Genomic DNA, 26,406 nt, shown 5'->3' with positions numbered 1-26,406 from the left:
ATCTTGAGACAAACAATTTTATTGCTTTTTTCATATAAATGTGTAAAAAAAAGTTTTGTAAACTCAATCTGTCTATAACAATGGTAATATTTGAGGTATTGCACAGCACCAGTCACTAACAAGGCTTGATTCTGCTTTCTTTCTCTCCTTGGGAGAGAACTGCCACTAAGTTTGCTTGATTTTCTCTCTGTCCAATCACAGCAGGGCTTCGTTACCATGGTAACTGTCTGCTGCTGCTGGTCAGACAGGATTTATCTGAATCACTGTCTGGATTTCCAAGATGGCTGCAGTCCAAATCAACTCCAGGATGTAGACTATCAGAAAAAAAAACAGTATTATATTTTAAACTGCTGATCCTTGTCTTTATTGAAAAGTGTGTAATGTTGAAGTTGATAATTGCGAGCCAAGTGATTGGTGAAATATTTACTAAATGAATTAACATGATAGCTACGAAAATCATGATCGGGACAATTTGTGCTTTAGAAACCATGAAATGGATAATGAAATAATACTGTTCCAACACAATTTATATTTGTATATATTTGGTAACATCAGAACTGATTGATACTGCATACCATTGTAACATTGGGAATATAATTCCCTAAACCAATCAAGTAGTGTGTTTCATTAAGAAATCGAATTACTTTCGTTTGGACTGCAAAACATACTTCGCTTACATTACATTTTTAATTGTTAGACATTTACTTGATACTGCTAATTTTAGAATGATTTTAATACAATTTCATCAAATTCTCTGATCATTATATACATATGTTAACCTACCCTTTCAGGAGTTTGACTGCTTCTGTCTCTTCCAGTAGCGCTTCACGTCGTCATGGCCACCCTTTGTAACAACCATTACTCTCTTGATTGCATTGTCCCAGAGTAGAACTCCCAAATCCTGCAAGAAAAACAATTCAATTTTAGTTCTGTGTATGCTGAATAAACATACTTCCATTGTATTGCCCCTCTACATTGTACATCTTTCACATATTTAAAAAGAATGTTTGTTAAATTCTAAAGAAAACCTAATGAATGAATCAAAGAGATAAACTTCATCATAGAACGGTAAATGCTGTCCTTTGTTACAACAGTCCCCTCCCAACACAATAATTGAGACAAACATAACGTTATTGTTATCAACTAAAACATCTCCATTGTAAGGTGACCCAGTGACCGTGTACCTTGGCATAATCTCTCAGCAGCTCAAAGTCGTTCTGCGACAGAAACTGGTCGTATAGGACGCCTTCCATGAATTTAAAGCGGTCACGCTCCAATTCCCATAGTCTGATCTGGTCAGTCACTGTTGATGGAATGACTGGAGTCTGAAACCAAATCCAGGCCAAGAATTTGAGCTAATTTGACATACACAAAACAACTACTCTGCCTATTTCTGATCAAAATTTAGAACAAGAAGGTTTCTCAAATCATCAACTTTCGTTAGATTTACTTGCTGAAAAACATGTCCCTTAATATTTGATACTTTTCAGCAATAACACTTTTAAAGGGAGACCAATCATCATTACCAATCTAAAAGAATTTGACCATAATTATTGAATTCCTTGTAATGTTGATCTCACCAACGCATAGAGCTGTGACCTTGTCAGGATTTGAGCTGAAAATTTTCCATTTTTCTTCCTTTTTTTATCTTTTCAGAATTTTTAATGTGTACTTAATAGAAGAATGTGAAGTTTAAAGTTTCAGGTTTCCATCTGTGTAATGATAATTGAGATTAAATCACTTGATGTGTCAGACATGACCCCTGTTCCTATACAATACCTACATATATAGGCATGAAATATTTGTTCTATTTGCACAAGATCAGAATTTACAAAGTTACTTTCTTGCCAGATATCAAAAAGATATTTTTTTTATATCTACTTACATTTTTGGTCATTTTTGGGTGAGCATGGGTTTTTAAAAAGGATATTATCTACAAAAAAAGTACAGTGTTTTACAGGCAACATTTCTGCGAGTAGTAACTATACAACATGGTTACCATCAGATCTAGCCAAATGGTTTAATTTATGGCTAAAAATTCTTTATGCTTTATACTTGTAATGTATATCATTTACTACAGAAAGTATTTAAAGTACAGATATGTGGGCTCGTTTGATGTGAATTGTCAGCGTTTTTATGAAATGACATTATTATTAACAAAATAGCTACAGTGAGTCACTATTAATGAATTAACTGAGTATATAAGCTTATCAATGCATATTTAAGTTGATATCATGTATTTAACAACCCGACCAAGATTAACTGCTGTACACACTCTTAAAACAATTGTTAAATGGATCTCTAAATTTAGAATGACCTAGGCTATTTAAAGTGTGAACAAGGTATTCCGCAACCATTCAACTACTTAAAGTATTTAGAATGTAACAAATAAGAATATGTATTACTATGTGATGTTAATTATCTCAGATATATTTCAGACATGCTATACATTCTCCTTTTTTGTGCTTAGAATGCTATCAAAGGTTGTTCAGTCAACATTCGTAACTGTGCACCATAGCTATAGCCTGGCCATTGCTTACACAATGAGACTAGCTAAAAATCAGCATATTTTACTTTTAAAATTTGCATATTTTCCTGTATCTTTATACTTGTCAAGGAGTTCAGTTCAGTCTTAATATGGCCATGAACATACAGGCCTCATAATATGTGTACAAGATGTCAACATTTGATTACTAGTACTATTTTAATCTCACTATAAAAAAAATGTTCTTCTCTGAAAGAATATTCTTGCAATGTGTACAACAAACATAACAACATAACTCCATATTGTATTTTATGACTAAGCATTAACATCAGCTGGCAAGAGAACAGGTACCTGATCTGCTGTAATTCCTCGGATTAATGCATCTCGTACACTAACACGAGTCAAGTTCCCCACAGAAAACGTCGGAAACCTACAGAAATAATGCTCTGAACATCCAGGCATCTAAATGTATATGCACATTTGTATACAAGGAAAGAGAAACTGAACACAAATCTTACAATGTTAAGTAGCACAGCTGACATAATCTAAAGAAAGAGTCATTCTTGACTTGCTCTTGATTTACATTCTCCTTTACATAAAACGAAACCTAGAAAATTTTAGAAGTTTATTCATATGAAGTTTGGGCAACTTACCTGTACAACATTTCACAAAACAAGGCAACCAAAGCCACTTGCAGGGGAGAATCTAAAACATAGGTAATCACAGATTACAAAGCTCACCGAGACCAGACATCACCCTTATGAAACTTCACCTTTATGAGACCACCTTTATCATATTAAATGAAAATCATACTTTATGATCTTGGATATTCATGGATTCTGTTTTGACACAATATCGTATATCATCTGTTAAAAAATTGTATGACAATCATATGTTCATATGTAAATCAATACAATAATATAAAATTAAATATTGCATCCTATCATATTTACAACATATATCATATAATACAATAAAATACCATAATAAACAATGATGAGATATGATATTGTAACGTATGATATGACATTGTATTGTGTTATACATTATTGTATTTGATCAGATAATACAATCTTATAATATATAAAACAATATAGTATTATATTACAATATCATATTACATAATACATCATTGTATTGAAACATATGATATTATATTGTATAATATAGTATGGTATTGTATGGTACTGTATCATTTTTGAAACATAATATGATATTGTATCATATGATACAATATAATTTGAACAATACAACATTGTATCATATCAAATGATACAATATTATGTGATAAAGTAAAATATATAAAACAACATTATATTATACATATTGTATCATATGATACAATAATATATTTTACAATATCATACAATACATTTCATGTGATGTGATAATATATCATATTATAAACCAATATCATATTATACAATATCGTATGATACGATATTATATAATATAACAGTATCATATCATACAATTTCATGTGATATAATTCTATATTACAGAAACTAATATCATATTATACAATATTGTATGATACAATATTATAGAATATACAATATTGTATCATAGGATACAATATTATATTTTGCAATATCTTATGTAATAGTATCATGTGATTAAATAATACATTAATAATACAATATAATATAATACAATATTGTATCATAATATACAATACTATACATAACGATATCATGTAACAATATCATAACATAAAGTATCAAAAAAATTGATACAATATCATATCGTATCATATAACTTTTTATAATATTACATATGATATTATATTGTATCATATTAAACAATATTGTTTTATACCATACAATACTATATCATAGGAATCATGTTATATCATTTATCAACAATCACATCTATCTATCGAGCAGGTTTGAGTGAGGTAGGAGATTTCTTTAGCATCCTTGATAATGGAGATCAGGCTCTGCATCTGAAGCAAAGTCTGCGTTTCATTTATAATATAGTTAAATCAACTATGCAAGCTATCATCTATAAAACATGTGACCTGTTCCAAAAAAACTAAACCTCATCCAGCATCTGAAACCTATGGCTCAGATTCAGCATTCAAGCCTGTCAGGTGCATTGGTATCATAAGACGCATCATCAATGCAAGTTTGGTGAAGTTCAGACCAGTAATAACTAAGATATCATCATCAGAGGGCACTAGCAATTAAAACCTTAACCTGCTCCAACATCCGCAACCTATGGCTCAGATTCAACATCCATGCCTGTCAGTTGCATCTGTATCATAAGACAAACCATCCATTCAAGTTTGGTGAAGTTAGGACCTGTAATAACTAAGATATATTTTTTAGCATCCTTGATAATGGAGATCAAGCTCTGCATCTGAAGCTTCCTCTGTGATTCATTCATATTACAGTTTAATCAACTATGCAAGTTTGAAATAGTACTATTATCTATTAAACATGTGACCTGTTCCAAAAAACTTAACCATATCCAGCATCTGAAACCTATGGCTCAGACTCAGCATTCAAGCAGTTCAGGTGCATCAGTATCATAAGACGCACCATCCATGGAAGTCTGGTGTAGTTAGGAAAAGTAATAACTAAGATATAATCATCAGAGGGCACCTGTTTCAAAAACTTTAACCAGCTCTAAAAACCTTAACCTCCTCCAGCATCCGAAACCTACGGCTCAGATTCAGCATTCAAGCCTGTCTGGTGCATCAGTATCATAAGACGCACCATCCATGGAAGTCTGGTGAAGTTAGGACAAGTAGTAACTAAGATATAATCATCAGAGGGCACCTGCAACAAAAACTTTAACCAGCTCTAAAAACCTTTACCTCCTTCAGCATCTGTAACCTATAGCTCAGATTCAGCATCCAAGCCTGCCTGGTGCATCAGTATCATACGACACACCATCAATGCAAGTTTGGTGAAGTACGGACCAGCTGTAACTTAGATATTGCTATCAAAGGGCACCTGCAACAAAAACTTTAACCTGCTCCAAAAACCTTAACCTCCTCCAGCATCCGAAACCTATAGCTCAGATTCAGCACTCAAGCCTGTCGGGTGCATCAGTATCATAAGACACACCATCCATGCAAGTTTGGTGAAGTACGGACCTGCAGTAACTTAGATATTGCTATCAAAGGGCACCTGCAACAAAAACTTTAACCTGGTCCAACAACTTTAACCTCCTCCAGCATCTGAAATTTAGGACTCAGATTCAGCATCCAAGTCTTTCAAGTCAATAAGTAGGTCCAGATGCATCATCCATGCAAGTTTGGAGAAGATAGGACAAGTAATAGCTTAGATACAGGACCTGCAACAAAAACTTTAACCAGGTCCGGACGCCGACGCCGACACCGACGCCGACGCCGACGCCGAGGGTATAGCATAAGCTCCCCCTGACTTCGTCTCGGTGAGCTAAAAATTGATTCTAAATAGTTATATTAAAGGAATCAAAATAAGGTAGAAGAAAGTGACAAAAAACCCATTTATATTTATACAATTTAATTTACAGAACTGTTGTTTTCTTCATTAAAAAACACTTTGACAAGTTTGCAAAATCCAATACCATTCATAAATTCACTGCTTTAATAAACCCAAAAGGACCTTTTCATGATGACATTCTAACCCCTTTAAGTTTATGTTACACAGCAAATCAAATAGCTTTGGTGACAGACCTGTGTAGGCATACACCCTGTAGTTGGTCTCCACCATCAGATAACCCGTGTTCTTCCCGACAGAGGTGAAGTCTGACTGTCCGGAGGCTAGATTGATTGCCAGTCTGGTGGGATAGTACCGCTGGATTTTCCTCTAAACAAAAATTTAAAAGGATATATAAGGTAAAGTTGTAAATAGAGAATATGTGTTCTTTTAACATTTCACATTGATCTACTGGTATATTTCTTTTTATATTGCATAAAAACATGCCGTTCCATATTGTAAATTCAATGTTACCAATACCCACGGAGTTGTATTACAGTTTAAAATTTGATAGTTCATTCCAACAGACTTTACCTAACTTTAATTATATTAAAGTTTGGTTGGAATGAATTTTATCACTGGATGCCTTAGATTTCAATGTATCTGAAATAGGTTGTAATTACACACAAACTATACCTTCCTTTGATACACAAGTCCAAATTCTCTCAAATGTTGCAAAAATCTTTGTTGTCCTTCATTCATATTTTCTGTGGAATAGTCCTGTAAATCAATATTCATATGATTATAAGATATGAAATTCATTTGTAAATACAAAGGTTTAAGAGTCTTGAATATGGAAAAATTTCCATTCAGCATAACTTTCATCATTGGCATACCTTTCCAAGTGTTGAAAAACTAAGTTGAAACAAAAACGATAAACAGTCTATAAGGTCCATACCACGAGCCTGTAAAATAAAATTCATCATGGACACTTGTACCCAAAACTGTCAACAGGAAATAATGTGTTAGAAGGGAGATGACTCTTACCTCAACTGTATCCAAGTACTGCAGCATAAAATACCAAACTTGGGACCCTATGTCCATGAGCAAGAACTGGAAACCTGCTGGGGTGATGGAGGGCATGGGGTCCACACCATCCCTGTCAATCACAAAGAAAGATATCACAACAAATGTCTTTATTCCAAAACTTTCAAACTCAGGGTCAGTATAGGACTTGGATTTTTTTTTTAAAGTTTATAGATAAATGAAAATATCTGTATTTCTAAATCTATCAGAAATCTTTCATCTACTTACACTTACATCTCTCTTGTGCAAAAATTGAAATCAATGATTGATAAGAAAGTGACAAGTTTTTTAAATTATAAAGAGAGTGAACTGAGGGTTACATTGTCATGAGGCCTGCATTGAGCAAAACGTCAATGATGTCCTTACTGACTCCCTCTGTTCCTTCTGTAGAACCCACCATAAAATGAAGAACACACTGAAACATCAGAACAGAAGACTGAAACATATCTGTAAACTTAAACTGATTGTACAAGAAAATGAATTGTGAAGGTTGATAAATGTGAAGCAAATTACTCTTAAGATAGTGGTCAGGCAAACTACCTGATAATAATGCTTCTAGCAGTCAAATATCATTGGATCACTGAATACAATACAACCTACCTCCCATCTCTCAAGAGCATATTTATCAAGAAAAGGAATATCTTTGGCATGTTTATCAGGAGGTAGAGGTCCCCCAGCAAACTGTGAGTCCATTCCCCTACAACAAATGCAAATATACATGTTTTACACAGTACATGTGCTTTAGAGCTGTGTGCTGAACAAATAAAATTGATTCCATAGAAATATTAAGAGACCATTAATTGTTACTGCTTAGCAATAGATAAATACTTTTTAGTTTGACTTTGACACACTTACCCTCCCAGGAGAGCAACTTTCATGTTTGATCTAAAAGTTCCATTCAAAACCCATCCCAGGAGGCCTCCCTGCATCTGCTGTTCGTGCCACACCCTCAGCTCCGAGAGAACTTTTGCAGCAAATTTGTGTTCCCTGAAAATAAATACATTTGAAATACAGACTTGAATATACATCAGAAGGCATCAACAAATACTATTGATAAAGAAAAAAACTGAGATTGAATTACCGGTACTTAAAGCAAACACACCTCTACGATCAGGTCTGAAATGATTAATATCTGGTGGAGTTACAAGACTAGACTGGAATTCAAAATTAGGCCTCCTAAATCTCAGGTCAGGTGCTATAGCAACTAAGCTTTCTGGTGCGGCAGTGGTGCCTGTGATCAAATTGGTCTGATTTTCACATTCCTCTACCTTAAATTTTCTTAACTCTTGAAGATCAACATCAAAGGTTCTTTCCCCTGGCAAGAGTTTACCTGGTTGTCAGTTCCAGGGTTTGCACAGTCATGGCACTCAATGTAATGAGATGGGAAATGTATAGTGATGGACAAACAAATTCAAACCCAGCACCCTCCCCCCCCCCCCCCTCTTGAATCTCAAGTTAGGTGCTCTATTAACTAAGCTATCTGATGTGGGCCATAAAACACTGACAAACAGGTCTGACCATTAGATTATCAAGGAGTGTCTTCAATCATTCAAATGGGATTCAACATTCTGTGTAATTTTCAGACATATGAAGATAAATTGTGGATTGTCATTAGATTACTACTTACTCATTATGTTTATTTGTTACCCAGAGTCCTACAGCTGATTGGGATACCGGTTGCTCAATAAATAGCATTCGCATTACATAATGCTTGGAAAGTTGAGGAAGCTGCCTGCAAGAAACAAGAAAAATACTGAAAACATCAAAATAAATTCGGTTTAGAGATTATAACATTCTTTTAATGAATTACTAGCCTAGCATTCTGCATTCCTCTCTTACCTAAACACAGCAAGACAGGTAGCAGGATGATTGTAAAGCTTGTCGAGTATAGTACTAGGTAAAGTTTTCAAATAACCGTGTAAGTCCTTGCATTCTAACTTCTTTGATACACTTGCCATTGCGACAACCTAATGCAGAGACTTGGAGTAGGCAGAGAAACACAAGACTTATCTCTTTCGAGCCATGCCGAATAAACATCAATGTAACTTGCACGCTTACTTTTATAAATGCCAGAACCAATGATTTAAATTGTTATTGTAAAGAGGTATTAGGATATTATTCAAGACAGCTGGTCTTAATTGTATAATTAGTCATAAAATCGATTTGTAAATATTTTTTTTCAATTTGTGAATTATTTTGAAATAATATGTTTTGATAATTATTCCGGAAATTAAGCATTTTTAAAACTGAAACTCTTTTACTTTGGAGGTAAAATATTGATTCAAAATGTCAGCCTCCTGGTGCTACATGAGAAAATTTTACACAGACTTTTCAATTAAGCTTTACAAGCCTTTCACAGTCCGTACATCGATTTGTAGGTACACCTCATGTAGATTGTGCTATACAGACAACAGCAACAAAGTAAGTATGTTTTGTTTTCACTGAATTTGTGACCGTAACGCCAAGGTCAGTTTTACACTGTTTTAGTTACTGCAGGAGATGCTGTCAAGCAATGTTGTACTATATATATGACTATACCAGCAAGTCTAAAGCTCCAAGTTCTAAAAAAAATTGGACGAGAGAACTACAGTTCCTTACTTGTTGAAAAGTTGCAATGTTGGGCGCACATAAACTTGTGTTAGCATAGATATGACGGTGTGAAGTGCGAAAATGTGAAGCTGAAAGTGCGAAGTTGCAAAGGCGAAACAGTGATCCTTCTATCGCTCCTTAGCCTTTGCAACTTTATACTCTCGCCTTTGCAATTCTGTACATTTTGACTTTGCCTTTTTTCTTTCTAACTTGGATGCATTCGTCAAATAACAGTCGATTACATATAAAATTGGTAAGCATGCGCTAGACAATGTGACAGCACCATTGTGCTCACTATGAACGTTTATTGACATTTATTAATATTTTACTGGGTTATCTGACATATCTTTTTATCAGTACTGGCTTAGCCTAATTATTATGCACTCCATATAAATTATTAAATGTATTAATGTCCACCATAATGTAAGTGCACTTTCAGACTCCAATAACTTACCAGTGAGTGAGTCTGTTTACCTTAATTCAATATCCTGGTTTGAACACAATGATATTTGAATTTCATTATGTATATGACAGAGTGTTTAGGTTGTAGGTTGTTAAAAATAATTTCTAAAAAGTTTCTCTCATGCCGCAGATGCCATTTTCTTTTTTATAGCTAAAATTATCTTTAAATGATGAAGACTTCTACACACATTAAGAAAAGGTGAGGGCAAAAGTGTGAAGTTGCAAAAGTGAGAGTGCAAAGTTGCAAAGGCAAGAGGAGCAATAGTAGAATTGCTCCTTTGCCTTTGCACTTTGGCTCCCTCATGTTCACAACTTTGCACTTTGGCCCTAACATTCACCCTAAAGGCAAAAGTTGAAAGGTGCAAGTGGCCCTAATGGAACACCATATACAACAGAGAATTATCACTTTTATTGCATCTGATATTCTTTTTAACATCATCACCAGCCCGTAAAGTGAAGTAATGAATTTATCTACAAGTATAAATGGTGACTCTAGGTCTGCATGCAAATTTAACATACTTCATTTTTCAAAGTCAATCAGTATGTTTTACAAAAACTCTGAGGCAAGTAAAGCAACAACCTTTTTAGTAAATTATGTGAGGAATTTAATGGTAATAAGTATTTCCATATATAAATTTGTGTGAATATAAGGTTAATCAGTCCAAAACTAGCACAAGTTTTTGTGTACTATAAATTGCAAATTTTCAACAGTTTAGGAACCTTGAATTCCCAGGTTGTCCATCCAAATTTATTTAGACTTAGAGCTACAGACCTTCAGCTAAATAAGACTACAGACTATAATTCGATATGACATTATATTGCACATTAGGGAGTCTCTGAAAAGAAGAATGTCAGACCACAGAAAGGTGCAGTTACTTATGAATCAGCAATGTATGATATACCAACTCAACCAGGAGACAAAAAAGGTACATATATGTCATAATCTATCCAAGATACCTCAGTGTTTTCACTTGAACATTTGTGGGCTATATAGTTAGAGTACATACCATATTTAAAAAGGAGTATCTTTCCTACATTAACTAGTGTCACCCAACTGTAAATAAGTAATTCAAGATAGTCATATGCAGCTGCAAAGAAGGAAGAATATTCCTTTTTAAAATAATTAATTTACATGCTGCTGCAGTTCATATTGATCTGTCCATCTCATCATACGTTTTTGTGGCTTCAGTGAATTATCTCTATGCTGCTGAGTAAGTAGTTGACAATAATAGTGTAAGAAAACTTAGTCCTGGTGCAGTGGTACATGAAAGGATCATAAGTGAAATTAAAATTGGCATAGGTGTCAGAAAAGTTTCAGATATTAAGGGAATGTTTCCTTTAATCTAATGCACAGAAATGTCTTTAATGGAATTATAGAGAGAAAAATATGGTTGCCATAAAGTGTATTAGAAATAATAGTTTTAAAACTAAGAAAATAAGCATAATGCAATAATCATACATATAATCTAATTTTATTTGTAGATGTTTCTTGTCCATTACCCAGAAGTTACAGCCCCGATTTTGTGGAAGCAGCTTGGTATGACTGGTGGGTCGCCCAAAGGTTTTTTACACCAGAGTATGGGGAGGAAAAGGGAAGCCCTAGGCAGAAGTTTGTGATGTGTCTCCCACCCCCAAATGTGACAGGGACATTACATCTGGGTCATGCTATTACAAACACCATTCAAGATGCTCTTGTGAGATGGTAAAAATCAAAAATATCCAGTTTATATACATTTTTATATGATGGAGTTTGAATTGATAGATCATATCTTTTTCTTGTACTGTGGAATAATCTTAATTTGTGGGGGCCAATTTTCATGGGTTATTGGTATTCTACAGTTTCATAGATAAATAATTTGGTTGATTTATTTTAATGAATAACAAATAAAGAAAAAAATTATAATTTGATGGGGATGTAAATTCCTGGATGAAAGGTATTCACAAAAATTGAGTCACCAAGAATGTTGATGATTCCACCGTTTTCTGCAAAATTAGGAACTGAAAAGAATATGGTATTGATTTTCTGGTTTGAAATATACATGTATTGTTCCGATTACTTTTTTTTTCAAATTTAATTTTATCACCTCCTTAGTATTACCATTTGAATTTCTTTGAAAAGTTTAAATCATTTTTGCACATAACTGTTTGCAAATAAATGAGCATTTAAGTGAAATTGTAAAAGAAACCAAAAAAAGTATGTTTAAACATTGACTTGAAACTCTTTTGTTTAGGCATAGAATGAGAGGTTACGAGACTCTGTGGCTCCCGGGCTGTGACCACGCAGGAATCGCCACTCAAGTTGTGGTGGAGAAGAAACTGTGGAAGGAGAAACGGCAGACACGGCATGATATTGGCCGTGAGGCAATCATCCAGGAAGTGTGGAAATGGAAGGAAAGGTCAGTAATCCAGATATACCCCATTAATTTTTGTCACCAAAAAGTTTGTTCTAACTCTGATTATACACATTAGTCAGGTGTTGTCTGTAGATTAGTGTAACATTCAGGGGAAGAAGATTCCTTGATATTGTACATATATATGTAAATAACATGCTTGATTTAGTAAAAGGTGATTAGTGCATAAGAATAGGATTGAGGGATTTGTTCCTTTCATTCTTATGATTGATAAAAAGATGTACCAATATTTAAAACCCTTTCCATTTTGTTATTCATACAGCAAAGGAGAAACAATTTATGATCAGTTGAAGAAATTAGGATCCTCTTTGGACTGGGACAGAGCTTGCTTCACCCTTGATAAGGTAACTCAAAACTGTGATATATGAACTCAGAATTCATCTTATGGTCTGTGAGACATATGCAGATGCATTCACATGAAATATTTATTATTTTTTGTTAGAATTTGTCAGAGGCAGTGACTGAGGCCTTTGTCAAACTTCATGATGAGGGACTGATCTACAGAAAAAACAAAATGGTCAATTGGTCTTGCCAGTTACAGTCTGTGATTTCAGATATTGAGGTGAATTATTTCATATTATTACTCAGTTGTGCATGTAAAAGTATGACTTGTTAAAAGGTTGTTCAAATTCCAAGGCTAGCATTTTTAAGTACACTTGTGTTATATTTGAGAAATTTTTAATCTGGATTATGTTCAAATTCTTTTAAGCATAGTGCATGTAATTATTTTAATTAATGCTGAAACATTTATGAACAGGTAAATCTATTGAAAAATAATTTTTAAGGTTGAGAATATACATTTATCCAAGAGAACACAAATCAACATTCCTGGGTATCAGGAGAGAGTGGAGTTTGGAGCCATGACCTCATTTGTATATCCAGTGGTGGGCAAAGGTCAGGGATAATGGGGAAAATGAAGAAATCAGCAGAAATCTATGCTGTATTTTCATTAATGATTTTAATTATTCTTTGTTATCAACTCAATTTTTAAAAGGAACATATATGCTAATGAGATAAGCAACTATCCATAAGTTATGCAATATCTTGCAGTATTTAATGTTGAAGTTAGTTTATTTTTTAAATACACAGCCTTTTAGAATACTATCTTTGAATCATTTAAGATTTGTTAACTACATGTATATTAAAAAGGAAAACAAATTCAATTTTTATTGGCTAAAATGTTGATAAAAAAGTGATTTAATCACTTTCTCTAATTTATGAAAAGAAAGATAACTTAATCTTTCATGAAAGTTAAAATTCATGCCTCCACATTTTATTTTAAAAAATTAGGGCTTGAAAAACTATTCAATTTATTTTGGATCCTGAAAGTTTTATATTGAAGTTAAAGATTTAGGGATGAAGATAACCAGTGAATTGAATATAAAGTGTTCTTTAGATCGTAATTTTCTGTCTGAATGGCTCTAAAGCATTGCTTCCTCCTTATGTTTCAGACGAGGAAATCATAGTTTCCACCACTAGACCAGAGACCATGCTTGGTGACACTGCTGTTGCAGTACACCCCATTGATTTACGCTATCGACATTTGCATGGCTGTTCTGTTCTACACCCCATTGATGGACGACATCTTCCCATCATCTGTGATGAGAGTGTTGACATTGAATTTGGAACTGGTAAGTTAGTTCCATAAATAGTTATAGTTAAAAAAAATTAACGATATTTTAATAAATATTTAACAGAATTACTTGACAATGAATAGGGTTTGTCCTTTAACCATGCTTATAAAATGAAACTTTACATGTACTTAATAAATTTTTATCCAGATCCTCAGAGATCTAAGGGTCGGAGTCAACATGTAAAAGAAAATTAAAACTTGTCAAAGTTTGGGTGTGAAATTAAGAAAGGTTTTGAAACCAATGAATAAATTTTTGATACAAGGGGATATATAGAGAAGTAAACACTTTGACCTTATGAAGTTTCTGACAGGGGATCCTATTAAAACATGAAATTTACCATCAATCCAAATATCAAATTTCAATTTGGTGCATGTATTTTTAATACCTATGCAATTTTAAAATCTTGGTTGTTCAATCTGTTTTTAGGGGCTGTGAAGATCACTCCGGCCCATGATAAAACAGACCATGACATAGGGCGGCGACACGGCCTGCCTTCAATGTCAGTCATCAGTCGCTCTGGTCTCATGGAGAATGTAGATGCGCCATACCTGGGGATGAAAAGATTTGATGCTAGGAAGGAAGTTCTGGGGGATCTAAAGAGGCGGAACCTGTACCGGGGCTCCAAGAGTCATCCCATGACCCTGCCCATCTGTAGGCAAGTACTGTAAAGCTATAATTCAACGCGAGGGATATATCGGTGTAAAATCATGAGAAGCACACCTTGTAGATTTTAAAATCTCAGGGTTTTTTAATGACATTATTAATTTAATTGATAGATGAAATCCAGTGTTTTCTATTTTATATTCTCTTGATTTGATGCAATAGCTGGACAAGATTTCTTTCTTTAGTCACTGATACAGGCCAGGCTGATATGTAGTTGTCATATAAATAAAAGAGTTTGTTGGTATCTATTGATATATATTCAATCCTTTTTTCTGTCTAAAATGCTGTTTGATGGTCGAAAGGATTACAGATGAAAAATTTAATATCTACATGTTTACTTATATGTCCAGAGGAATCTTAGAAAGGTGTTTAGATTTATCATTCAGTTTTAAAAGGTACATGTATTTATTATGCATTTTGATTCAGTCGTTCCAAAGATGTTATTGAGCCCCTGGAAATGGAGCAATGGTTTGTCAACATGGAAGAAATGTCACAAATGGGAATCAATGTAAGTGTTTCCAGGAACACTTTTAATCTCATTTTTATTTGTTTGCTTTAAATTAATAAACATTGCCACTGTATAAGTTATTTATAAACATGCACAGTATTAAAAAATTTTTATATGAAAATTTTATTTGTAGGCAGTGAAAACCAAGCAGCTCACATTTGTGCCGGAATATCATCAAAAAGTCTGGTTCAATTGGCTCAAGAGTGCAGAGTATGCTTCCCCATCAAATCTTATATTATTCTGTCAATATACTGTATACAGGGGTTTTTTTTCACCCCACCTTACTATACTTGCAAACAGTTTTGCACCATCTTGAATTCGCCTTGACACAGTTATGTTAAAGACCATCATAAATTCTCCCTCTAGAAACAAGGGCAAAAGGTACGAAAATAAAACAGGGATGAATATTTCCCTGTATACAGTAGTGATTGTTGCTCAATTCCTTTCAATCCTTTTAATTCAAATTTCACATTATGATCAGTTTCATGTGTTTATTTGATACCTTTAAAATGATACTGTATTTCTTGTTTGATGTATGTTAATGTTGATTTGTAAAATGCATTCTTTTTTCTTTTTTTTGTCTTTAAAGGGAGTGGTGTATCTCCCGACAGCTGTGGTGGGGGCATAGAATCCCCGCCTATCTAGCTTTTGATAAAAACAAGGTAAAACCAATTATTGGGATTTCTAATTGTGTGTTCCAACAGTACTTGTCTAAACACCTTTTTTAAACAATTAGACTGAGTAAGTTCTCCTGTTTCTAGAAAAGTAAATGGGTCTGAGACAGATATCTGTTCAGTACAATTAATGCTTCTACAAAACTTATTTGTAATTGAAAATTTCATGCTGATTTTTCAGCTATGTTATGGTGGGGTCATGCAAATAATGGTTGTATGAAAATGCTTTGGGATTCTCTTACGTTAATGTAATACTTGTCCAGTGTGTGAATTCAAAATTTCAATAGTCATATAATAGGTTTCTTATGCTAACTCTAACAGCATCTTTTCTTTAAATAAGATATTTTTTAATAAATTTTTAAAATTGATTCTGTATCTAGGGTCCAGAGAAAAATGTTTGGGTGGCAGCAAGGACGCAACAGGAGGCCATCACAAAAGCAGCTCGATTACTAAACCTTGGCAAGGAAGAAGATGTTGTCATAAAACAAGGTAAATGGGTCAGCTCCCCACTGGTGATGATCAAGGGGGATCAACAGTGCAAGTTTGAAACTTAATTCCACTGAATCTTGTTGATGATTTGATTCATACATGTATAGAGACATGTAACTTGAAAAATATATACAATCGATCTGTATTTTTGAAGATGAAGATGTACTGGATACCTGGTTTTCCTCTGGATTGTTTCCATTCTCACCTTTGGGGTGGCCAAATCAGGTATTTTAAGTTTATTTTTTATAGTTAAATGGATTCTTGTACAACATATTCTAAAGTTAAATGCATGGGTTTGTTGACTTTTTGTGTAATGTATATAAGAATTACAATACAATACATGTTTTCCTTCAGTAACATAATTTTGCTTTACTTTTAAAATTACAGACAGATGATTTGAACAAATACTATCCCATAAGTCTCATGGAGACAGGAAGTGACATTCTGTTTTTCTGGGTCGCTAGGATGGTGATGTTGGGGATGAAATTAACCAATCAGCTACCATTTTCTAAGGTTATTTTGATCTTTAATCAAACAAATCAATGCTTGTATAAAGGAACTTCAATTTTTCCTAGAAGTTTAATTTCTGAACTGTTTATTAATATCATAAGATAAGACATTTTTCCATTTATTTCAAATACAGGTGCTGCTTCATGGGTTATTAAGAGATGCCCATGGACGGAAAATGAGTAAATCTTTAGGGAATGTGATCGATCCATTAGACGTCATATCTGGTATCACTCTGGAGGTGAGTGCTTATATTGAAGAGTTCAGATTTTATCTTTTGTTGGGGTTGGGGTGGGGACAGTTTGTTTCGATCAAAGAACTTTTCTAATGAAGTCTTATTTTCAAGTTCAATCATAAGAATAATCAGAATTTTTTTTCATTTTATATAATAAGTGCTTTTTATAAGTGAATTTGCTTCAAATGTTACAAATGTCTGGATACCATTTAAATATTTTATTTCTCACCTTCACTAAATATCTTAGATATTCTCAATGAGAAATATGATTTTCTAAATGATAGAAAACATTTAATATTTTTCAGCATTTACAATCTAATGAAGAATGACTCATGTTGATGTATGTCTACTGTCATGAAGAATTATGATACAGTATTAATATTCATTGTAAAACAGATGAAAATTGCTATGAGTAATTTACTGCCATGAATATTTGAACTACAATGTCATTGATATAGAATGTATTGATTTTTTTCTTTCCATTTTCACTGTCATACTTAAGTGAACATAAATTTTTGATGAATGTTTCCCACAGTTCTTTTTAAAAAATTTTAAAAAGATTTTATCGGAGAACATATTATATAAATTCCTTTGTTTTATTTCCAGGACTTGCATAAGAAGGTGGAGGAGAGCAACTTGGCCCCACATGAAGTGGAGACGGCCAAGGAGGGTCAGAGGAGGGACTTTCCGAACGGAATCCCCGCCTGTGGCACAGATGCCCTCAGATTCATGTTGTGTTCCTACAACTTTAAAGGTGTTTATAAAATGTATATTAATTAAGTCTGATCGTATCTATTTTCACTCAAACAGTCTCAATATATGTACAGTTATCAACAAGTTCATAAGGGATTTTTGTTTTTCTGAAAATTCATAAGTAAATATTATTTCAACTTAAGCTTTTTCAATTCTCCATCCTCTATGTCATTGTGATGGTCATATGGTTCAAATACCAGCACCAGATAGCTCAGTTGGTAGAGCACTGACTTGAGATTCAGGGGTCCTAGGTTCAAATCCCGTTTTGGTTCATCATTATTTTCCCCATCTGACATGTTACTTTTGGTGCCATGTCAACCCCTGGAACTGACATGTTAACTCCTGCTGGGGAAGAGCCTGGGGTGATCGTTGAGAATGAAGATCATTTAAGGGGGGAGGAATATGATGATCAGAACAATTCAAATACCAGCGCCAGATAACTCAGTTGGTAGAGCACCTGATTAGAAAGATTCAGGGGGCCTTGGTTCGAATTTCAGTCTGCTCCATCATTATTTCTCCCATCCAATTACATTTTACTCACATTCATTTGTCATAAAGTATTTGTGTTCTCTTTGATATCACTGAGTCAAAGTCAATCACTATACAATGTACGGTACCTGGTATGCTAAACACAATAAGATTACCGGTACTTCTGAATCACATTTTCAACATATAAGCCAAATTCATATTATAAAAAAATAGTGCTGGGATAATTAATGTCTGTCAAAGAAAGCAAGACAATCCACATCATGAAATGCCCTCACTCATTAAAATAGTCTTTGGTTCTTCCAAGCATATCTTTGGTTTTTCATTAACCAAAACCCATGAGTTGAGAGACCTGGTACATTTTTATGGGACAATATCTACATGTAGTATATTTTTATGAAACATCTTCATTGCGGAATTTTATTTTTGCAGATGATGAAATCCCAATGAATGTAGAACATGTCCAGGCTAAGAGACACTTTTGTAACAAAATCTGGAATGGCTTTAAGTTTGTGACCAGCTATACAGACACAGCTGTGGACCTCCGTGTACCGCTGTCCCAGGGGGTGGATGTGATGGACAAATGGATCCTGAGTCGCCTCAGTAACTTAGTGGACCTCTGCCATGAGGGATTCTTGTCTCATGATCTACAGTTTTGCACTAAAGCTTTACAGAATTTCTTGGTGGGAGATTTCTGTGATATATACCTGGTATGTGCAATACGTGTAGTTTTTCCTTAAAGACTAATGTAAAAATCTGTTTAAAGATTAGAATGTGATTTTATGATTGAGTTTTTTGTTAATAAAATTAGAATCCGATTTATTATAGATGAATACCTTTTATGCTTTGGAATTAAATTCGTTCAATGGTACCAAAACCTAATTTTCTTTTTCCCCCCTGTTCAATATATGGCTTATTAGATACCCAGTTATATTTTTTTGATATAGGAATATTCTAAGCACATTCTGAGTGGTGACAATGAGGCTCACAAGGAGAGCACCATTCAGCTACTGTGTCTGTGCATGGACACGTTTCTGCGGGCTCTCAGTCCCTTCATGCCGTACCTGTCAGAGGAACTGTATCAGAGACTGCTGGTCAAGGACAAGGCGGTCAGCATCTGTGTGGCCCGCTACCCAGACACAACACAGGTGAGGTCATCCACAGATCATCATAAGTCATGTTATATGTACATCTTACAAGGTGCTTAATAAAACACAATGTAGCAAAGGCTTTTTTTCCTATTTAAGGAATATTTTAGGTTTCATTCAAGATTTAAATGGGTACCAGTAATTCTGTCCCTGTAATTAATGAAACAAGTGCATTCTATATAACTTTTAAATGTAACAAAGATTTTTGGTTGACTTCAGTCTTTTCAATGTGAAATACTATTTATGAATAATTTTTATGGGCTGCAGAATAACATGTTCATCCCTCCATGGGTACCCCTTATTGATGAAATTGCATCCAAATCATAATGGACACATCATTTAAGCTTGAATACCAATAATTCATTAATCAATGATAACAGGGTTAGGAGGCATTAAATTCAGACAACTTGTATTCGTCTTTATTGAATGTGCTTTATGGTTTGCGGAATTCATGTTTGTATTAATAGAGATAATAATCTTACTAGTACAGAACCGGTATGAATATGAAAGAAAGAAATACATATGTAAGAATTTACACTGATAAGATGAGAATATTGCAACATAGAATTGAGCAAAGCATAAAGATTAAAAAAGAATCAAAGTGAAATTTTATAAACAAGCATGGATATGAAAACAATAAATGATATACATGCATAAATGTACTGAAGAATAAAGAAATAAGCATAATAAGAATAAAAGCAAGATGCACAGACTTTTAGCGGTAACGCATTTCCTTCCATACTGGCTTAAGTCAGGTTGATGCCAAGTGTGACTAATAAGCTCTAGCTGTTCAATATGGTTTTGAATTCTTCTTTCTGTCCTTGCATAATTTCTTAGAAATATGCTCTTTACTGAGGGGATGTTCTGCTTTGCAGTGTCTGTTGTTTATCTTGATATATAATCCTCTATATACTCAGACCTACCAGTAGAAAGTGTATACAGAGCATAAAAATTATCCTCCACAATATTATATGGTTCTCCAGTAATTGTAAGACGTTTTTAATTCAGATAATTTTCTTAGATTAATGTACAAGAGGTGACTTTCATAAAGACATTTTCTTCTTTCAATCAATTATTGAGAAAATCTGACAATATGCATGTACATACATGTATAATCTTTGAAGAATTCTGGAGTGGATACTTTTAAAACAACTAAGATATGCATAGATATACATGTACACTTATTCGGAGTGTTGACCTTTAGACTTTGTCAATGGGGGTGGTGGAGGTATTATTTCCTTGAATTTGTTAGCTAAGAGATGCCTAGGTAATTTTGAATTTTCATTTTACAGTTTCCATACAGAGACAGGGAGACAGAGATGCTTGTTGACCAGGTAAAGGCTATAGTGACCCAAGTTTTATCTGTCTCCAGCCGCTACAGTGTCAGGAGCAGTCTCCTGAAAGGTCAGTATAAAGTGTCATGTCAGGCCTCAAAATAAAGAACACACACATAAAAAGAGAGAGAGAGAGAGAGAGAGAGAGAGAGAAAATAAACTTTCTACTTGTGTTCTTCTGTATTGCAAGACAGAAATATAATTTATTACAAAAAGCAGAAATGAAAACTATGATAAGTTTAATATTAATATACATACATGCAATATTACCCAAAATGCCACTGATTATCCCATTTCCAATATCCAATTTTAATAGCTCTGGCCCCGGTATAGAACTGTGGTGTGATACCTCTATGAGAAAAGTATAGAGTCTGGAGAAAAATTAATCGGTGACATTTCTTTACTTACTGTACACATACCTACTCTGAATAAAACTTTGATATATTTTCACACAAACCGTTGCCCCCATTTATGTAAAAAAAAATTGATTGGACTATGGACAATTCAGCATACCAATGTGGGTACTACATAGAGACTTGTGTGACTGTTTACAGTGATACGAAAAGCTAATCTTGCTGATGCTTGGTTTGGGTGTTATTGCATGCTGTACCTAAAGTCTTCAGAACAAATACTCTATTAAGCAAGAATTTATGAACAGAAGATCCAAGCTCATCTACGTTTTTGTTTTAGAATTACCGTTACTCAGATTTCATTTTCTTCCTGATTGATAATAGAGTATACACAGACTGTCTCTGATTTATTGTGTTGGCTAATCTAAGTACACAGAGAAATATGAGCATCAGAGCATGAATCTCACAAACAAGAAGCTTCCTGGAGGCAAGACAAACAGATCATTTCACCAGCCAGAAAGATAGCGTTACCAGCACTGTTTAATTGGAAAACAGAAGCCGACTGATTTCATAATTTCTTCATTATCTGACCCGATTGCCCTTTTATTGATTATTACCCTTGAAGTTGCTTTGTTTGAAACAGACAGCTCTTTAATGGATCAGTTTACGCGTGTAGGAAGAAAACTGTTATTATGACCGGTCAAAATACATCATACATCATCGTTCAGATTGACGAAAAGGATTTCATGCCTTTTCTGATGATTTTTTTTTCAAATGAAAAGTCATTAAAATGCTTTGACAATTTTTGACATTAAATTCTTCTAAAGCTGCACATGCAATATTACGAATTGTTTATGGTAATATGAAGGCTTGTTTTCTGTGAAGTTTTAAATGAAATGTTTAAAAAAAAAAGAATTTAAGTAAATTTTTTACTCATCAAGTTTTCTGGATGTGAAACCTCAACAAATATGACCTATCATTTATCATTATTTTCAACATGCGCTTAATTTAAGGAAATTTTATCAATAATTCCTGAATTTGGCCAAAATAATTAATAGGAATTAATTAGCTTCCACAGGAAAGTTTACCCTGATAAAGAGTTACTCTGCTAGAACTAAGTGATACATCAGCATGAGTTAGATTTGTTGTGCAAAGAAATGACAACTTATAATTATCTTTTATTACAAGAATTTTAATCTTTCTTGCGTGTTGATATAGTCTGAAATTTTTTATTTCAACTTGATAGATTTTCTGTTTTTAAGTTTGCATCAGAGTGTCTCCAGAGAGTGGCTTGACCAATCCAAGTCTGGTCCGGGCGGTACAGATCCTGACTCGGTGTCAGTCGGTAGAAATCGTAGTATCCTCCAACATCCCAGCAGACTACACTGTGTATCACCTTGACAACCAAACAGATGTCGGCCTATTTTTAAAGGTAGTCGTTTTTTTGTTTTATTTTAATATTGATCTCCGTTTTCTGCCTTTGTCTTTCTTAGTTTCCTGCAAACTATAAAAATGAAGCCGTGTCTTTTAGACCAGCTGAGGGTTATTATCTTTTAGTTTGTGATGGAATGGCAATTCATCGTTAATGAAATGAGTAAATTAAAGCAGGAATTTTAATTGTGTATGGATTGGATAACAAAAGAAGACTAACAAAATGATTACTGCAAGACTGAATGCATTTTCAGTTGCCCCTCCATAGAATTATTTGACCTCAAGTTCGTTGTCATTAAGTAATTCTTCTGTACAGTAATAATCTAAATTGGTAGAGGTTTAAAAAATAATTAGGCTGAGCATGATTAGAGTGAAATTTCCTTTTGTTCTTTAGAGTTTGTTTTTTAAATCTGAATGGTTTAAAGAAGTGACTGACATATTCTAATGTAGCTTATTTTATACTTTATCATTTGTGTACATACCAGTAAAAGTGTTCATTTTTTTCTCCAAATTCCAAATATTTTTTTAAGAAATGACAGTCATGCTTTTTTGTATTGGTAGTCAATTTAAAAGTTTTCAAACCTAGTTAATGGATTGTTTGGAAAAAATGCACTATCATTGTAAACCTTTGAGAATGTTGACCTAAAATTGTTAGCGTTTTTATTTTTAAAGATTTACTGTAACAAAATTTGAAGGCTCCAAAAATGCCTTGTATTTATTAAAAATTCTTTTTATCATCAAACAATTTACATACTTTCACCTGTTACAAGAAATTTCTTGTGGGGAGAGATTTCAATCTTTCCAGGGTTCGACCACTGCAAACAAATATGTCAAGAGATCATGGCAATTAATTTCACAGGCGCTGTTTTTGTCAACCTTTCAAATCTTTTTACAACTTGGCCTGCTCAAGGAGGCAACTTTTATTTCGAGCCATATTGCCGGGAGCAGACCAAAGGGGGGACTTTGTATACAGTGAGAAATGGAGAAGGAATACTGGGCCTGGTTTCTTCTAACACCTGATTCTTGAGATTGATTGATATATATACGTTGTCTTTTAGACCAAGGGGGTTGATAATTTTCTTTGGTACTCCTTTTTCCCCCCCTTTGCAAGTGTTTTTTTTATTAGTTTTGGTTCTGTGCAAATAGACAAATACACATTGATATGATATCTAGCGATTGTGTGAAGTGAGAATTAGAGAAAGAAAAGTTGACATAAGGTTTTCGATCTAAATACAGACTTTATGTCTCTTTTCCATTTCACATGCCCATGTGATTTTGTTTGTCTGGTCCAGTTTTTTCCACGAGCTGGATTCAAAGAGTTGTGTCTTTCAACTGTCTTTTTCTAACAGGGGAATACCGGTAATCTGTAAATGGTGGACAGATATGAAGAGCCTCTATTTAATAATGTTTTTATTTTTATAAAGCATTGCTTTAAATAGCAGGATTTGATTAATATAGCTATATATAGAGAATGTATTAATGAAAACAGATTTCTTTTCATCTTTTCACATTCATTTAGTCCGGGATTTTGTCTCCTTAATTCGTTTCTACAATATCGAGGTCTATTTTTGGCGTTTCACTTGTTCTTTAGCCCTCTTTAGACTTTGCTTTCAATAGAGAAGGTGTAACAATCCAAGGGGAGTAGGGAGAAATGTTGTCAGGAGTGGTGAGTGAAGGCGGTGAGGTGATGGCATTCCAGGGTTGCTGTGTCATTGGGCGACAGTTGACAACGACAATCAGTGCGGGGACTACTGTACAAACGGCCTAATCTCTAGTTATATTTAGTTTTCTAACTGTTCTGATAACCTGTATTAGTAATATTGCAACAACCGGGGAACACATGTGGAATGGACTCTGCAACAGCTCCGAGGGATATTATCTCTCTCGTTTTACAGGCGTTTGACTCGAGTTGAAAAGTGACCAGAATGACTCACCACCAGTCATTTAGAGTACCGGTACACTCTCTGTTCTATAGGGGGTCAGATGTCAGAATCGTTTTGGGGTTAGGAAACGATTTAAGATACCAGAATGATCCCATAGGATTGTTTATGTACTTTGCAGTGCACCATAAAAAAATCTTTGCTTCAGCTCTGGTGTACAACGAATTTAAACTTACATAAATTTATTTTGATTAAAATTGAAAGTGACTCATTCAAAGAATTTCAATTTTTATTGTTTGCGGTTAGATGCCATGTGGTATGGCCAAAAGGGGGGGGGGGGGGGGGGGGGAGAAGGAAGACAGAAATCAATTTGGAATTTAAAAAGCAGGAGAAAGTATGGATATCTTAATTAGAAAAAGAAAATAGAGAAGTTGGAATATTTAGCAAAGAGCAAGAGGGGGGGAGTGTTTAAAAATCTTGACAAAAAAAGAGATTACCTCTGTATTGAAGTATTAAAGTGCCTTTCTCTTGCTCTCTCTCCTTCCTTTGTGTTGGTACTTGTAAATCACTATCAAGTACATAATGAGAAATGCACCCAGTAAAGCTCAAAGGGTTGCTGGGAAAGGGCTACTGATATTGGGGATAGTGAGTGTTGATTTATCTCTAAGTGCTCACATAGACCTACTTGACCAGGCAGCTATAGGAATTAGGGCCCAGCGAGGAGGGAGAATGGTAGTCAGGATAGAAAATAAAATATTATTGATTACATACATAACAGTGTGCTTCTTTTGTTGGTACTTAAATTAAGCTTCTTTCGTCGATGCCTTGTCTGCCACCTTTTGGGTATGACGCTAGATAGGACACCAATGAACATGTTCAAGGAAGATAATATGACTGTGTTTGCTGAACAATGGGGCAGACAGACAGACAGACAGACAGACAGACAAGAGCATATTGAGATTGAAATATCAATATGATTTTATTAAGACTTGCTTTACTAGCTGTTATACTTTAAAATACCAATATGATTTTTTTAAGACTTGCTATACTTGCGGTTATACTTTAAAATACCAATATGATTTTATTGAGACCTATAATTTTCTACCATCATTTAAACCAACTGAAGGAAAGATTCGGTAAAAAACAGCACAGTTATAAAAGGAACAAAATACTAGTTGAAGATTGACAGATATATGAAATAAACGTTCATTGAAGACTGTTGTAAATGAAAGGCTGTTTTGAGGAGAATGAGCCTAGAAAGATATGACTAAGAAATTAAATAAACTCTGGGTGTGTATTGAAAAACATTGGCCTACTTTGGAGTACACAATCTTATTCATATCAATTATTCCTCTACCAGCTCTGATAGGCTATCACGTCCAGCCAGGAGAAATTCGGTTCAAAAGTCGCCCTATTTGAGCGGATTGAATTCCTGTCGTTATCCTCGTTTTCATTTTTGCATGTTGCCCTTGGAACCCGATATCAACCATTCTTTCTTTCAATAAGAGCTCAGTTTCTGTCAGTTCAATAATATCTTGAGTGTTGGGAGCCCATTCCGTCAAACGGAACAAACGTTTTGTCTATTTAAATCAATTGAAACAACTTTGTGTTGAAAGTTTACCTAGTTGAATAACTGTTTATGCATTTGCCATCACGTATATTTGCCGAGTGTCATTAATAATAAATCACGAATTGGTTTGACTGTCAAAATAACGACAAAACGGGGGAAAAAAAGATCCACTTATTGTATATGTCAGATACGCGGGGGGAAAACTTGGCTTTTGTCGTTAGCTTTAGGTTTTTAAACTGTAAGGGAAAGAAACGGACCATGTTACAACCTACTTTCAAATCTGTAAAATCAGCCGGTTAGG

At 34.1% G+C, this 26,406-nt stretch overlaps 2 protein-coding genes across 4 annotated transcripts in view; one reads left to right on the top strand and one right to left on the bottom strand.

Annotated features, from left to right (window-relative positions):
* Positions 1-9,028, bottom strand: LOC128191686 (general transcription factor IIH subunit 4-like). 2 transcript variants are annotated; one of them, XM_052863892.1, is made up of 15 exons: positions 8,821-9,028; positions 8,609-8,713; positions 7,837-7,968; positions 7,582-7,678; positions 7,302-7,396; positions 6,943-7,054; positions 6,792-6,860; positions 6,592-6,675; positions 6,153-6,285; positions 3,139-3,190; positions 2,837-2,915; positions 1,886-1,933; positions 1,185-1,325; positions 784-901; positions 1-314 (listed from the first exon to the last, which is right to left on the bottom strand). In XM_052863892.1, the coding sequence occupies exons 1-14, from the start codon at positions 8,937-8,939 to the stop codon at positions 788-790; spliced, it is 1,380 nt and encodes a 459-aa protein (XP_052719852.1). In that variant the 5' UTR covers positions 8,940-9,028; the 3' UTR covers positions 1-314; positions 784-787. The 2 variants fall into 2 exon arrangements, with proteins under 2 accessions (XP_052719852.1, XP_052719851.1); XM_052863891.1 differs by having other exon boundaries at positions 8,897-9,027.
* A 234-nt stretch (positions 9,029-9,262) lies between these two features.
* LOC128192893 (valine--tRNA ligase-like) overlaps positions 9,263-26,406 on the top strand; it is an 18,509-nt gene continuing 1,365 nt past the window's right edge. For both annotated transcript variants that reach the window (XM_052865925.1, XM_052865924.1), the window contains exons 1-21: positions 9,263-9,402; positions 10,862-10,958; positions 11,515-11,734; positions 12,264-12,428; positions 12,706-12,787; positions 12,886-13,005; positions 13,229-13,337; positions 13,895-14,074; positions 14,504-14,732; positions 15,167-15,248; positions 15,382-15,458; positions 15,838-15,910; positions 16,303-16,411; positions 16,566-16,636; positions 16,799-16,924; positions 17,055-17,159; positions 17,760-17,907; positions 18,825-19,102; positions 19,340-19,540; positions 20,833-20,944; positions 22,487-22,656. In XM_052865925.1, the coding sequence (XP_052721885.1) occupies positions 9,268-9,402; positions 10,862-10,958; positions 11,515-11,734; positions 12,264-12,428; positions 12,706-12,787; positions 12,886-13,005; positions 13,229-13,337; positions 13,895-14,074; positions 14,504-14,732; positions 15,167-15,248; positions 15,382-15,458; positions 15,838-15,910; positions 16,303-16,411; positions 16,566-16,636; positions 16,799-16,924; positions 17,055-17,159; positions 17,760-17,907; positions 18,825-19,102; positions 19,340-19,540; positions 20,833-20,944; positions 22,487-22,656 (2,889 nt within the window). In that variant the 5' untranslated portion in view covers positions 9,263-9,267. The remainder of the gene's footprint in view (positions 9,403-10,861; positions 10,959-11,514; positions 11,735-12,263; positions 12,429-12,705; positions 12,788-12,885; positions 13,006-13,228; positions 13,338-13,894; positions 14,075-14,503; positions 14,733-15,166; positions 15,249-15,381; positions 15,459-15,837; positions 15,911-16,302; positions 16,412-16,565; positions 16,637-16,798; positions 16,925-17,054; positions 17,160-17,759; positions 17,908-18,824; positions 19,103-19,339; positions 19,541-20,832; positions 20,945-22,486; positions 22,657-26,406) is intronic.

Source organism: Crassostrea angulata, chromosome 7 (assembly GCF_025612915.1).
Source record: "Crassostrea angulata isolate pt1a10 chromosome 7, ASM2561291v2, whole genome shotgun sequence".
In the NCBI taxonomy this organism is placed as follows: domain Eukaryota; kingdom Metazoa; phylum Mollusca; class Bivalvia; order Ostreida; family Ostreidae; genus Magallana; species Magallana angulata.
The sequence above is the reverse complement of the archived record's forward strand: the minus strand, read 5'-3'. Positions and strand labels throughout refer to the sequence as shown.

Bases quoted from the DNA above. Each gene is read 5' to 3' on its own strand.
- LOC128191686 (XM_052863891.1), bottom strand. From the start codon at position 9,018: ATGTTTATTCGGCATGGCTCGAAAGAGATAAGTCTTGTGTTTCTCTGC. The intron at 7,679-7,836 runs GTAAGTGTGTCA...CATTTGTTGTAG, and splicing joins AAAGTTGCTCTCCTGGGAGG to GGGAATGGACTCACAGTTTG. The intron at 6,676-6,791 runs GTATGCCAATGA...ATTGATTTACAG, and splicing joins GTTTTTCAACACTTGGAAAG to GACTATTCCACAGAAAATAT.